Source organism: Oreochromis aureus, linkage group 2 (genome assembly GCF_013358895.1).
Source record: "Oreochromis aureus strain Israel breed Guangdong linkage group 2, ZZ_aureus, whole genome shotgun sequence".
Classification (NCBI taxonomy): Eukaryota; Metazoa; Chordata; class Actinopteri; order Cichliformes; family Cichlidae; genus Oreochromis; species Oreochromis aureus.
This window is the reverse complement of record NC_052943.1, coordinates 12,785,188-12,799,726: the sequence shown is the minus strand read 5'-3', so window position 1 is coordinate 12,799,726 and position 14,539 is coordinate 12,785,188. Positions and strand designations below refer to the sequence as shown.

The following is a 14,539-nucleotide window of genomic DNA, read 5'->3' as shown; positions in this document are numbered from 1 at the left end:
TTGCAAAATCATTAACACACCCTTTAATGGTTAAAGTATTTGTTAAATAATATCATAAAATGGATAAATATGTCTTCCAAAAAGAACACAGGGACAATAAAGTGCCATTTTAACAAAATATTTATTGTATTTCCGTTGGTAATAATAAGCGAGGTTAAATTAAAGAAAATATTATAATAACTGGGCCATTTAAACACGTGTCGAAATAAAATGGGTCAGTTGACCGTTTCAGCACCACAGACAGCGACACTAAAGCGCGTCTGACAGATTCAACCTTAACGCCACACATTCTCACACACACACACACACACACACACACACACACACACACACACACACACACACACACACACACACACACACACACAAACACACACACACACACACATACAAGGAAAAAAAAAGGATCTTAATAGTTTAAAAATGACTCACCAAAGTAGACATTTGAGAACAGTTGCCTGACAGTTGCTTGTTTATTTCGGGTACGTCGTCTCCAGCTCCATCCACACTCACTAAACTTTGACTCATCGGTTGCATGTATTTCATGTCACTCTTTCTGGAGTCAGTCGTCCTGCACACCTCGTAATTGTACACATGTGGCAGAGTCCCTGTGCCCAAAGTGTCTGAGTAACGTGGTGGATAATATGGAATGACAGGGAGGTTGGAGTGATACAGGATGCGAGACTGTCTCCACCTGTAGATTTTGACTGATATAATAACCACCAAACACGTGATGAAGAGGAAGGAAACTACAGCCAGAGCCAAGACCAAGTAAAAAGTCAGGTTGTCATTGTACTCCTTGTCGTGTGTCAACTCAGTGAACTCCGACAGCACTTCAGGGAAGCTGTCCGCCACCGCCACGTTAACAACGACTGTAGCTGAACGAGAGGGCTGCCCGTTGTCCTCCACTATAACAGTCAGTCTTTGTTTGACAGCATCTTTATCAGTGACTTGGCGGATAGTTCTGATTTCTCCATTCTGTAAGCCCACTTCAAACAGCGCCCTGTCTGTGGCTTTCTGCAGTTTATAGGAGAGCCAGGCATTCTGTCCAGAGTCCACATCAACAGCTACCACTTTAGTCACCAGATAGCCCACATCTGCTGAACGAGGCACCATTTCAGCCACCAGAGAGCCACCAGTCTGGACTGGATACAGAACCTGAGGGGCATTGTCGTTCTGGTCCTGAACTATTATTTTAACTGTCGCCACTGAACTCAGAGGAGGGGATCCAGCATCACGTGCAGTTACATTAAATTCAAACCACTTAATCTGCTCGTAATCAAACGATATCACTGCATGAATAACACCGGTATCTGAATTTACTGAAACCAGCGAAGACACAGCCAGCCCATTAATGTCCCTTTCCTGCAAAAAGTAAGAAACTCGGGCGTTTTGGCCCCAGTCTGCATCATTAGCACTCACAGTAAACACAGAAAGTCCAGGAGAGTTGTTCTCTGCGACAGTTTTAGTGTATTCTGAATGATCAAATTTGGGTGGACTGTCATTGACATCAGATACTTTTACGTTGATGTTCTTACTGCTTGACAGAGGCGGGGAACCCTGATCAGACACAGTTATGGTGAGATTATACTCAGGGTTACTCTCTCTGTCTAAAAAGTCTTCAGTTACTATGGTGTAGTATCCCGTTAGTGAAGACTCGATTTTAAAAGGTACGTCAGAGTTAATGGAGCACTTGACAGCACCGTTACCATCAAAATCTTCGTCATCCACGTTAAGAACAGCTATAGTTGTACCTGGAGGAGAATCCTCAGATATCGAGTTAGAAAATGACATGAGCTGTATTGTAGGGACGTTGTCATTTTCGTCAGTTATTTGAATGATAACTTTACATGTATCTGAAAATCCTCCGTGGTCACTAGCCTGCACGTTCAGTTGATAAGTCTTAGATTTTTCAAAGTCGAGTTTACCTGCGACTTTAATCTCTCCTGTTTGAACATTTACTTCAAAAAGCTGTTTCGTCTCTTTGGCGACATGAGCTGTAGAATATGTTACCTGTCCGTTTGCTCCGTTATCTGCGTCATTTGCACTCACAGTGGTTATCACGGTTCCTTCGGGAGAATTCTCTTTGACTTCTGCTTTATAAACAGGCTGGCTACACACAGGCGAATTATCATTAGCATCCAGCACAGTGATATGAATACGCACTGTCCCTGATCTCCGTGGCTCCCCGCCATCTGAAGCAATCAGCACGAGACTGTGAGTCTCCTCTTTCTCTCGGTCCAACGGGTTTTGTAAAACCATTTCAACAAACCTGCCTCCATCTGGCTGGTTTTGTACTTCTAGTTTAAAATTATCAGCGGGTTTGAGGGTGTATTTTTGAATACCATTAACGCCAACATCGGAGTCATCTGCATTCTCGAGAGAGAAGCGAGTGCCTAATGCAGCGTTTTCAGCAATTTTCAAGCTAATTTCGTCTTTTGGGAACACCGGACTGTTATCATTTATATCTGTCACCTACACTGTCACACGATAAAGCTGGATAGGATTTTCTAAAATCACCTCGAAACTGAAGCTACAGGGCGTCGTCTTTCCACACAGTTCCTCCCGGTCGATTCTCTCTTTAATAACAAGGATGCCTTTGTCTTTGTTCAAATCCACATACTGTCGGCCTCCTTTTGTAATAATACGAGCTTTACCTGAAATCAGCCTCGTAACATCCAAGCCTAAATCTCTCGCAATGTTTCCGACAAACGATCCTTCGGCCTGCTCCTCCGGGATGGAATACCGAGCCTGACCAGCCACTGCGCTCAGCTCGATGAGACAAAGAATCAACACCAGCGCTTGCCGTCGGCCTCTGTCAGCCATCATCCACATGGAGGCCATCATAAATCCAACGGTGCAGACAGAGTGATTGTTTTTAACTTCAAACTGATATTATTAATCCAAAAACTGGACACACTTCTGTATTTTCCGCAAGTAGACTCCAGGAGAGATTCTACACTTAAATCCGTCATGGAACGGAGAAGCGTCGATCCAAGTATTATAACACTGAGTGAATATAAAGGGGAGGACCGCTGCATCAGGGGTCTGGACACAAACTCAGTGACGTATCAACAGCGGCACTCAGAGCCCACACAAGGTAATGTAATTGAAATACAGTATTATTGAAAATGCTTAGATGTAAAAGCAGTTTTATTACTAAATAAAATGAATGAACGAATATAGAGCTAAAGAAAACAGTATCATGCGCATACAATAACCAGGGCCTGTTTACCCAAGTACCTTAAGTACATCATGACAGTGATATCACATTTTATTCAAATTCCATACAAACTTAATTTCGTTATAACCACCCTAGATACCTTATAACAAAATACTGAAAATTATCTGTACAATCAATTATAATAAAAAGAGTGCGAACACGAAAAAAGAGGAAAAAGTAGTTATTTCTATACAATTACGGATTCTTTGGCTAAAGGGGAAAGACGAAGGAAAAGAAGTTTAAGGAGCTTGGAAAGAAAAGCGTCTGGACTTCTTTGAGTTGCTTGAAGACGTTTCACCTCTCATCCGAGAAGCTTCTTCCTCTATATTCTGTTGATTTACTAGAATTCACGTTTATTTTCATTTTTTTCTTTTGAAAGGGTCTATGCTGTTCCTTTTCTTATAGTAATACAAATGACGTCGTGTTAAAGAGATCCACTTATTATTAATTTAATCACAAACACAATTTGAGAAAATAAGAATGGATAATTATTTATGAGCTGTTTACTGGTGAATGCGTATTTCACAATTTGATTATAATATTGATGAATAGGCCAGTCAAAGATATTACACAAACTGTGGACAATGTGATCTTCATTTAAAAAAATGATGTGGCCTGTGTTACCATAATGCCAGTTTTTTGTTTTTTTTGTTTTTTTGTGGTTGTTGTTGTTGTTGTTTGTTTGTTTTTTTATGAATACACAGAGAGTGGGCCTTTGAAAGGTCAAGACTTGTACTATGGACACGGAAGTAAAACCATTTTAAACTTAGATCAGCCTCACGTGACATGCGTTAGTAAATAAAAATCAAATACTGGCACAAATACAAACAATATCCGAACATACAAAGAATGACGATTGTAAGTACTGAAAATTACATTGAAATGCGTCAAATTAAAGTTTCAGAACCACAGACAGCTACACTAAGCCGCTTTAGACAAATATTCACTAACATTTACAGGTGCGTGCTGAGCATGAAAAAATGGAACAGGAAATATTAGCTTATCACTCACCAAAGTAGACATTTGGGAACAGTTGACTGACAGTTGCTTATCCACTTGAGGTACATCGTCTCCAGCTCCATCCACACTCACTAAACTTTGACTCATCGGTTGCATATATTTTACGTCACTCTTTCTGGAGTCAGTCGTCCTGCACACCTCGTAATTGTACACATGTGGTAGAGTCGCTGACCCCAAAGTGTCTGAGTAACGTGGTGGATAATATGGAATCACAGGTAGGTTGGAGTGATACAGGATGCGAGACTGTCTCCACCTGTAGATTTTGACTGATATAATAACCACTAAACACGTGATGAAGAGGAAGGAAACTACAGCCAGAGCAAAGACTAAGTAAAAAGTCAGGTTGTCATTGTACTCCTTGTCGTGTGTCAACTCAGTGAACTCCGACAGCACTTCAGGGAAGCTGTCCGCCACCGCCACGTTAACAATGACTGTAGCTGAACGAGAGGGCTGTCCGTTGTCCTCCACTATAACAGTCAGTCTTTGTTTGACAGCATCTTTGTCAGTGACTTGGCGGATAGTTCTGATTTCTCCATTCTGTAAGCCCACTTCAAACAGCGCCCTGTCTGTGGCTTTCTGCAGTTTATAGGAGAGCCAGGCATTCTGTCCAGAGTCCACATCAACAGCCACCACTTTCGTCACCAGATAGCCCACTTCTGCTGAACGAGGCACCATTTCAGCCACCAGAGAGCCACCAGTCTGGACTGGATACAGAACCTGAGGGGCATTGTCGTTCTGGTCCTGAACTATTATTTTAACTATCGCCACTGAACTCAGAGGAGGGGATCCAGCATCGCGCACAGTTACATTAAATTCAAACCACTTGATCTGCTCGTAATCAAACGATTTCACTGCATGAATAACACCGGTATCTGAATTTACTGAAACCAGCGAAGACACAGCCAGCCCATTAATGTCCCTTTCCTGCAAAAAGTAAGAAACTCGGGCGTTTTGGCCCCAGTCTGCATCATTAGCACTCACAGTAAACACAGAAAGTCCAGGAGAGTTGTTCTCTGCGACAGTTTTAGTGTATTCTGAATGATCAAATTTGGGTGGACTGTCATTGACATCAGATACTTGTACATTGATGTTCTTACTGCTTGACAGAGGCGGGGAGCCCTGATCAGACACAGTTATGGTGAGATTATACTCAGGGTTACTCTCTCTGTCTAAAAAGTCTTCAGTTACTATGGTGTAGTATCCCGTTAGTGAAGACTCGATTTTAAAAGGTACGTCAGAGTTAATGGAGCACTTGACAGCACCGTTACCATCAGAGTCTTCGTCATCCACGTTAAGAACAGCTATAGTTGTACCTGGAGGAGAATCCTCAGATATCGAGTTAGAAAATGACATGAGCTGTATTGTAGGGACGTTGTCATTTTCGTCAGTTATTTGAATGACAACTTTACATGTATCAGAATACCCTCCGTGGTCACTAGCCTGCACGTTGAGTTGATAAGTCTTAGATTTTTCAAAGTCGAGTTTACCTGTTACTTTAATCTCTCCTGTTTGAACATTTACTTCAAAAAGCTGTTTCGTCTCTTTGACGACATGAGCTATAGAATATGTTACCTCTCCGTTTGCTCCTTTATCTGCGTCATTTGCACTCACAGTGGTTATCACGGTTCCTTCGGGAGAATTCTCTTTGACTTCTGCTTTATAAACAGGCTGGCTGCACACAGGCGCGTTATCGTTGGCATCCAGCACAGTAATATGAATACGCACTGTCCCTGATCTCCGTGGCTCCCCGCCATCTGAAGCAATCAACACGAGACTGTGAGTCTCCTCTTTCTCTCGGTCTAACGGGTTTTGTAAAACCATTTCAACAAACCTGCCTCCATCCGACTGGTTCTGTACTTCTACTTTAAAATGATCAGAGGGTTTAAGTCCGTATCTTTGAATATCATTAAAGCCAACATCAGCGTCATCTGCACTCTCCAACGAGAAGCGGGTCCCTGATGCTACACTTTCAGCAATTTTCAAGATGATTTCATCTTTCGGGAACGACGGACTGTTATCATTTATATCTGTCACCTCCACTGTCACACGATAAAGCTGGATAGGATTTTCTAAAATCACCTCGAAGCTGAAGCTACAGGGCGTCGTCTTTCCACACAGTTCCTCCCGGTCGATTCTCTCTTTAATAACAAGGATGCCTTTGTCTTTGTTCAAATCCACATACTGTCGGCCTCCTTTTGTAATAATTCGAGCTTTACCTGAAATCAGCCTCGTAACATCCAAGCCTAAATCTCTCGCAATGTTTCCGACAAACGATCCTTCGGCCTGCTCCTCCGGGATGGAATACCGAGCCTGACCAGCCACTGCGCTCAGCTCGATGAGACAAAGAATCAACACCAGCGCTTGCCGTCGGCCTCTGTCAGCCATTATCCACATAGAGACCATCATAAATAAAACGGTGCAGTAACAGTGAATCTTCTTAATTTCAAACAGATGCACTTAAATAAAATTTAAAAAAAATCACATTTCCATATTTCAGGCAAGGATATTCCAGCAGGAATTCTACACCCTACCGTAACGGATCAGAGCAGCTTCGTTCAAGCAGACAAACACTGAGTAGGGGAGGACCGCTGCATCACCGATTTGGACGGAAAGTCAGTGATGTATCAACAGCGGCACTTAGAGCCCATTTACGGTAATGTCTGTGTTATAAGCATGATCAGGACACATGTAATCGTTGTATCCAACAGTGAAGGCAAGTTTTGATCCATTTGTAAATCGAAAAAGAATAATACATCCTGTATTATTTAACCATATCAATAAAGCCTGTGCTCTTACATTAACAATATTGTGCGCCACAGAATCATTTTGCAAGTCTTTTTAAAAAAAAATTCAGTTCAGCTACATTTTTTTAGATCACTGCTGATACGTCATAAGAAATTTAAATGACTTAACAAATTGCAAACTTAACGAAAACGCGGAACTAAATATATAGTGAGCTGTGCTATTTCTGTTCACTGCTGAGTGTCAGATATTTTTTCTTTCATTCTTTTAACGAAAGTTGAAGTGTTGCTCCATTTCTTATTGTACCACAGTTGATTGTAATAAAGATATGAAGTATATTATTTCATTTCATAGAGTATTAAAGTTGCAAAACTTTAAGTATTGTCATTGTTTAACTGTTTCAAAACATTTTACCACTGATTAAGCTCTTAGCTGATTGGGATTAGAATTCTGCGCTTAAATCCTCCCGTGAAAAACAAGACCCACGGACGGTGGTTATTTTATTTTATCTGTAATTCTCTTCTTGTTGTTGCGTCTGCATCGTGTATTCTATTTTGGATTTTTTTTGTTAAATGCTCCCCTTTCGAAACAAATTTCAAAACTGACCACCGACCGTTTCAGCACAAGGGACAGCGACACTAAAGGCGAGTGAGTGAAAGACAGTAAAGGAATGTGACGTTCCGGAGCAAAAAAAAAAGAAAAAAAAAGCGCGCGCGTGGGGGTCGGTGCGAGAGCGAGCGAGAGAGAGAGAGATTACTAGATTGAAGTATCACTCACCAGAGTAGACATTTGGGAGAAGTTGCCTGAAAGTTGCTTATCCACTTGCGGTACAATGTCTCCAGCTCCATCCACACTCACTAAACTTTGACTCATCGGTTGCATATATTTCACGTCACTCTTTCTGGAGTCAGTCGTCCTGCACACCTCGTAATTGTACACATGTGGCAGAGTCCCTGTCCCCAAAGTGTCTGAGTAACGTGGTGGATAATATGGAATGACAGGCAGGTTGGAGTGATACAGGATGCGAGACTGTCTCCATCTGTAGATTTTGACTGATATAATAACAACTAAACACGTGATGAAGAGGAAGGAAACTACAGCCAGAGCCAAGACTAAGTAAAAAGTCAGGTTGTCATTGTACTCCTTGTCGTGTGTCAACTCAGTGAACTCCGACAACACTTCAGGGAAGCTGTCCGCCACCGCCACGTTAACAACGACTGTAGCTGAACGAGAGGGCTGCCCGTTGTCCTCCACTATAACAGTCAGTCTTTGTTTAACAGCATCTTTATCAGTGACTTGGCGGATAGTTCTGATTTCTCCATTCTGTAAGCCCACTTCAAACAGCGCCCTGTCTGTGGCTTTCTGCAGTTTATAGGAGAGCCAGGCATTCTGTCCAGAGTCCACATCAACAGCCACCACTTTAGTCACCAGATAGCCCACATCTGCTGAACGAGGCACCATTTCAGCCACCAGAGATCCACCAGTCTGGACTGGGTACAGAACCTGAGGGGGGTTGTCGTTCTGGTCCTGGATCATTATTGTCACAGTCACGTTGCTGCTGAGTGGAGGAGAGCCTCCATCCTGCGCCTTGACAACAAAAACCAGCTGTTTGATTTGTTCATAATCAAATGAGTGCACAGCGTACACGACTCCGCTTTCTGCATTTACTGAAACATATTCAGAAACTGGAGCTCCACCAATATTAGTCTTCTCCAGTATATAAGATATCCGGGCGTTTTGGTTTTCATCGGGATCCTCTGCTCCCACAGTAAGAAGAGAAACGCCGGGTGAGTTATTTTCTGTAATAAACGCACTGTAAACACTTTGAGAAAACACTGGAGCATTATCGTTCACGTCAGAAACCTTTAAATGAAAGGTTCTTTTTGTTGAAAGAGGAGGTATTCCTGCATCTGTCGCAACAACTGTGATGTTATATTCTGAAACGCTTTCACGATCTAAAACAGTATCTGTTACCAACGTATAGTAATTTCTTAAATTAGATTTAATTTTGAAAGGCGCGTTTTGTTCTATTCTACAGTTTACTTGTCCGTTATCACCCGAGTCCAGATCTTTTACATTTATGATGCCAATAGTGGTACCAGGAGGAGAGTCCTCGGACACGGGACTAGTGAATGACATAACACTTATGATAGGGGCGTTATCATTAACATCAGTTACTTCAATTATCACTTTGCTTGAATCTGTTAGTCCGCCCTGATCTTTTGCATCTATCCTGAGTTCATATTTTTTATCCTTTTCGAAATCTATGAGGCCTGAGACAAACAGCGAACCAGAGAACTGATCTATGGACAATAAATCAGCTATATTGCTCTTCACATTTGAAATTGAATATGTGATGTAACCATTTGATCCACTATCTGCGTCTGTAGCATTCACCGTGACAATATTAGTACCTTTTGCTGCATTTTCTAGCACCGTCGCCTTATAAACAGACTGTTTGAAAACGGGAGCGTTGTCATTTACATCTAAAACATTAATGTCTATATTTACGGTGCCAGATCTCTGTGGATTTCCACCATCGACTGCTATAAGCTCCAAAGATAGATGTGGTACCTTTTCTCGGTCCAACTGCCTCTGAAGCACCATCTCTGCATATTTACTCCCGTCTGGATTTACATGCTGTTTTAAAACAAAGTTGTCGTTCGAGGTTAAAACATAATTTTGAAGTCCATTTACTCCAACATCAGGATCCTCTGCACTATCTAACACAAATCGGGCACCGAGATTTGCGGACTCGCTAATGTCTAGCATAATATTTGCTTTCTTGAATATCGGAGAATGATCATTAACATCTAAGACTTCTATTGTTATGGGGTGTAGTTCCATCGGATTTTCTAATATCAGTTCGAAGCTGAAACTACACGGCGTTACGTCCCCACAAAGCTGCTCTCGGTCTATTCTCTCATTCACGACCAGAATCCCTTTGTCTGTCTGCAGCTCGGTGTAGTGAACGTTTTCTCCGGTGACGATGCGGGCCCGCCCTGAGCGGAGCCTTTTCAGATCCAAGCCAAGGTCCTGCGCCACATTACCGATAACAGAGCCTTTCTTCATCTCCTCGGGCATAGAATACCGAATTTGACCACCTACCATGTTAACCGCAAGAAGCAGCAACAGAAGGAGTTCTATGTGACGTCGCAGTTCATAAAATGATCGGCATTCTGAAGAAATGCAGGTCAGAGATCTTAATGTTGCCATCACTCCGATGGAAATAATCAAACGATGGAAGCTTTTTCCTTTGTAGGTAGTAGGAAACGTCCCAGTATAAGCGCAGGTGTTACATTTACAACTGTCCTCAAGCTTTAAACGCTTCAAATGAAAGTCTGTGAGTCCGCACTGGACAATACACGGAGAGCCTTCCTCACGGCATGATCAATGGGGGGATGGAATGAATGACAACGTAACACAAAAAATCATCTTACTGGCCAACAGCGTCGCTTAGAGTCGAAAATGTGAAAAATCAAATGAGGCTTGAATAAAACTAAAAATAACAATAGTTAATCCGGAAATGAATGCATTTTATCTAGCATGGAGATTAATATGAAATGAGTTGAAAAAGACAATACTATCGACTGACTGAAATACTTCAGCATCAATGTTTTAACACATTTTCACAGAAAGGGAATTAAAATCTATCCAGATTCAATTTAAAATGTTTTTTTTTTTAATTCAAATAACTGCACAAAAAACTGTGCCGCTCATTAACAAAATAAAATAAAAATATTACCTGACTCATAAGAAAATGCTACTTTTAAGGGAAATATACAATTATGTACAATGAAATCATATAAATAAGATGACTGAGCAATTCGGTTGTTGTAAGGTCTGATGAGAACTTTCGTATGAAACGGTTTTGTAATGAGATTAAGTATTTGGAAATACGTAATATGAAAGAAAGCCAGGAAATTATTAAGATATGAGTATATGACTGGGTTCTGCTTTACGCTAATATTTTGTGTTAGCAAACGTTTGTAGCACTGTTCATTTCCGTGTCAAGAAAACCAACACAGCCTGGACAACAAATAACAACAGTGATAATGATAAAAGGAAAAAAACAATGTGGACAAACTCTGTTTGGGGGTATGAACGAAAAAACTGAGCATGGATTTCTTCATATAATTGAAAGAAACATACGAAGAGGCGAGTGATTACTTCGGAAGATGTGATAGGGAAACTATAATCGTGAGTACATTACGAAAACATAGGCGCTGTCCCTGGTGCTGGAAGTTATTTAATACTGCAATATAGGGGAAAAATATATATATTTTTAAAAAAAAACAAAAAAACAGTCCGTTATACGGATTAACTAACCTCTAGAGGAGAGTCCGGTTCATCCAGGATGCTCTTTTCACTCTGTATCCGCTGCATCGTTCCTGTACAACTGGGGTCCATTATCAGCACGTTCTGACTACCAGCTCTGCCGAATTTACAGTCACTCTTTCTGGAGTCAGTCGTCCTGCACACCTCGTAATTGTACACATGTGGAAGAGTCCCTGTCCCCAGAGTGTCTGAGTAACGTGGTGGATAATATGGAATGACAGGCAGGTTGGAGTGATACAGGATGCGAGACTGTCTCCACCTGTAGATTTTGACTGATATAATAACCACTAAACACGTGATGAAGAGGAAGGAAACTACAGCCAGAGCCAAGACTAAGTAAAAAGTCAGGTTGTCATTGTACTCCTTGTCGTGTTTAAACTCAGTGAACTCCGACAGCACTTCAGGGAAACTGTCCGCCACCGCCACGTTAACAATGACTGTAGCTGAACGAGAGGGCTGCCCGTTGTCCTCCACTATAACAGTCAGTCTTTGTTTGACAGCATCTTTATCAGTGACTTGGCGGATAGTTCTGATTTCTCCATTCTGTAAGCCCACTTCAAACAGGGCCCTGTCTGTGGCTTTCTGCAGTTTATAGGAGAGCCAGGCATTCTGTCCAGAGTCCACATCAACAGCCACCACTTTAGTCACCAGATAGCCCACATCTGCTGAACGAGGCACCATTTCAGCCACCAGAGATCCACCAGTCTGGACTGGGTACAGAACCTGAGGAGGGTTGTCGTTCTGGTCCTGAACTATCAGTTTCACAGTCACATTGTTACTGAGAGGAGGGGAGCCTCCATCTTGCGCCTTGACAATAAAAACCAGCTGTTTGATTTGTTCATAATCAAATGAGCGCACAGCGTGCACGATTCCGCTTTCTGCATTTACTGAAACATATTCAGAAACTGGAGCTCCACCAATATTAGTCTTCTCCAGTATATAAGATATCCGGGCGTTTTGGTTTTCATCGGGATCTTTAGCCCCGAGAGTGAGAACAGAAATGCCTGGAGAGTTATTCTCTATGATAAACGTATTGTAAACACTTTGAGAAAACACTGGAGCATTATCGTTCACGTCAGAGACCTTTAAATGAAAGGTTCTTTTTGTTGAAAGAGGAGGTATTCCTGCATCTGTCGCAACAACTGTGATGTTATATTCTGAAACGCTTTCACGATCTAATACAGTATCTGTTACCAACGTATAGTAATTTCTTAAATTAGATTTAATTTTGAAAGGCGCGTTTTGTTCTATTCTACAGTTTACTTGTCCGTTATCACCCGAGTCCAGATCTTTTACATTTATGATGCCAATAGTGGTACCAGGAGGAGAGTCCTCGGACACAGGACTAGTGAATGACATAACGCTTATGATAGGGGCGTTATCATTAACATCAGTTACTTCAATTATCACTTTGCTTGAATCTGTTAAACCTCCCTGATCTTTTGCCTCGATTCGAAGTTCGTATTTTTTGTTTTTTTCATAATCAATAGAGCCTGTTATTGAAATGACACCAGTTTTTTCGTTAATTATGAATACATCATTGAGACCACTGTTGAGATCTGAAAAATAATAAGTCACAATGCTGTTTGACCCGAAATCTGCGTCACTAGCATTAACAGTGGTAACGTAAGTATCTCGGGGAGAATTTTCCATGACTGTGGCTTTATATACAGATTGATTGAATACTGGAGCATTATCATTTGCATCGAGAACAGTTATATCGATATTTACTGTGCCAGATCTCTGCGGAGTCCCACCATCTACAGCTATCAGCTTTAGAGACAGATTAGGATTTGTCTCCCTGTCCAGCAGCTTCTGAAGCACCATCTCTGCGTATTTCTTCCCGTCTGCATTCGAGTTTTGTTTAAGAACAAAATTGTCATTCTCGGTCAGAAAATACTCCCTAAGTCCGTTAACACCCACGTCTGGATCTTCTGCACTGGTTAAAGAAAATCGAGCGCCAGCACTGGCTATTTCGCTGATTTCAAAATTGATGCTCTTTCGTTTGAAGGTTGGCGAATGGTCGTTTATATCCGTTATTTCAACTGTGATTTGGTGTAGCTCCATAGGATTTTCTAAAATTACCTCAAAGCTGAAACTGCACGGGGTTGTGTCTCCACAAAGCTGCTCTCGGTCTATTCTCTCTTTGACGACTAAAATCCCTTTGTCTGTCTGCAGCTCGGTGTACTGGATGCTGTCGCCGGTCACGATACGGGCCCGACCCAAACGGAGCCTTTTGAGATTCAAGCCGAGGTCCTGTGCTACATTACCGATGAGCGAGCCTTTCTTCATCTCCTCTGGGATAGAATATCGAATATGTCCAGTGACCATATGAATCAGACAAAAAATGAGCAAGAAGAAATGCCAATTGCGTCCACAGCCAAAGCGCCATTTTATGCACCGGGTGTATCCTTTTAATCCGTAGTCCATAGTTAAAGGCAATCGTTAATCGCTTCACTTATTCTGGGTTCTAAAGTGAATATATCACCAATGAAAAACTACTGTATTCTATCTTTTAGATATAAAGAAGGAGATGTGCGTTTTCTTCGATTGTCAGCCCATATAATGAATACTATCGGCTTTGCTTTGATGAAAAACAGCGGTAAGGGAGGGGACTGGGTCATAATGTTTTAGAAATTTTTTTTTATATTGACCAACAGCGTCCCTTAGAGTCCACAATCAGTAACACCAAGCGCTTTCTTTTTCTTTCTTTCTTTCTTTCTTTCTTTGGCAACGACTCAATGTCTCCTGACATTTGGTACAATCAAATAAATACAAATATGTCCAAGATGTTCTGCTAGAATAGGTGTTCAGGAAAATACTTCCGCTACTACTACTGCTACTACTACTACTACTACCACTACTACTACTACTACTACTACTACTACTACTACTACTACTAATAATAATAATAATAATAATGATAATAATAAAGGTTCCCAAAAAATTATATTAAAATATTATATGAATTAAATTTAAATATGCATTATCAAAACAGAACACACTCCATGACAACACAAAAGTACAACAGTAAAAAACAAACAAACACTGTAACGCTGAAAGGAACGACATTTGAGGTTGGCAAAGCCAGCTGAGGGTGAAAACTCACATAAAGAGGGTTTTTTTTTTTCAAATTACAAATGCAAGTAATATTGGTACTAGTTTTCAGACCATCTCGAATACGTCAGTTCACATAAGTCGACTCAGGAAATAAGT

The 14,539-nt window shown here is 41.3% G+C and overlaps 2 protein-coding genes across 17 annotated transcripts in view; both read right to left on the bottom strand.

Moving 5' to 3' along the window:
• The window catches only part of LOC116335353 (protocadherin gamma-C5-like), a 281,881-nt gene that overhangs the window by 141,771 nt on the left and 125,571 nt on the right, over positions 1–14,539 (bottom strand). The window contains exon 1 of one of the 16 annotated variants that reach the window (XM_039618216.1): positions 11,315–14,097. The exons of 13 other annotated variants lie outside the window; for them this stretch is intronic. In XM_039618216.1, the coding sequence (XP_039474150.1) occupies positions 11,315–13,753 (2,439 nt within the window). In that variant the 5' untranslated portion in view covers positions 13,754–14,097. Of the gene's footprint in view, positions 1–4,234; positions 6,787–7,762; positions 10,276–11,314; positions 14,098–14,539 lie in introns of those variants that run through there. 2 more of the 16 variants (XM_039618219.1, XM_039618244.1) reach the window with 2 other exon arrangements.
• Positions 418–3,321, bottom strand: LOC116336102 (protocadherin beta-16-like). Its single transcript, XM_031759888.2, is given in 1 exon segment — positions 418–3,321. A coding segment is annotated over 1 exon segment (2,430 nt). The 5' UTR covers positions 2,848–3,321.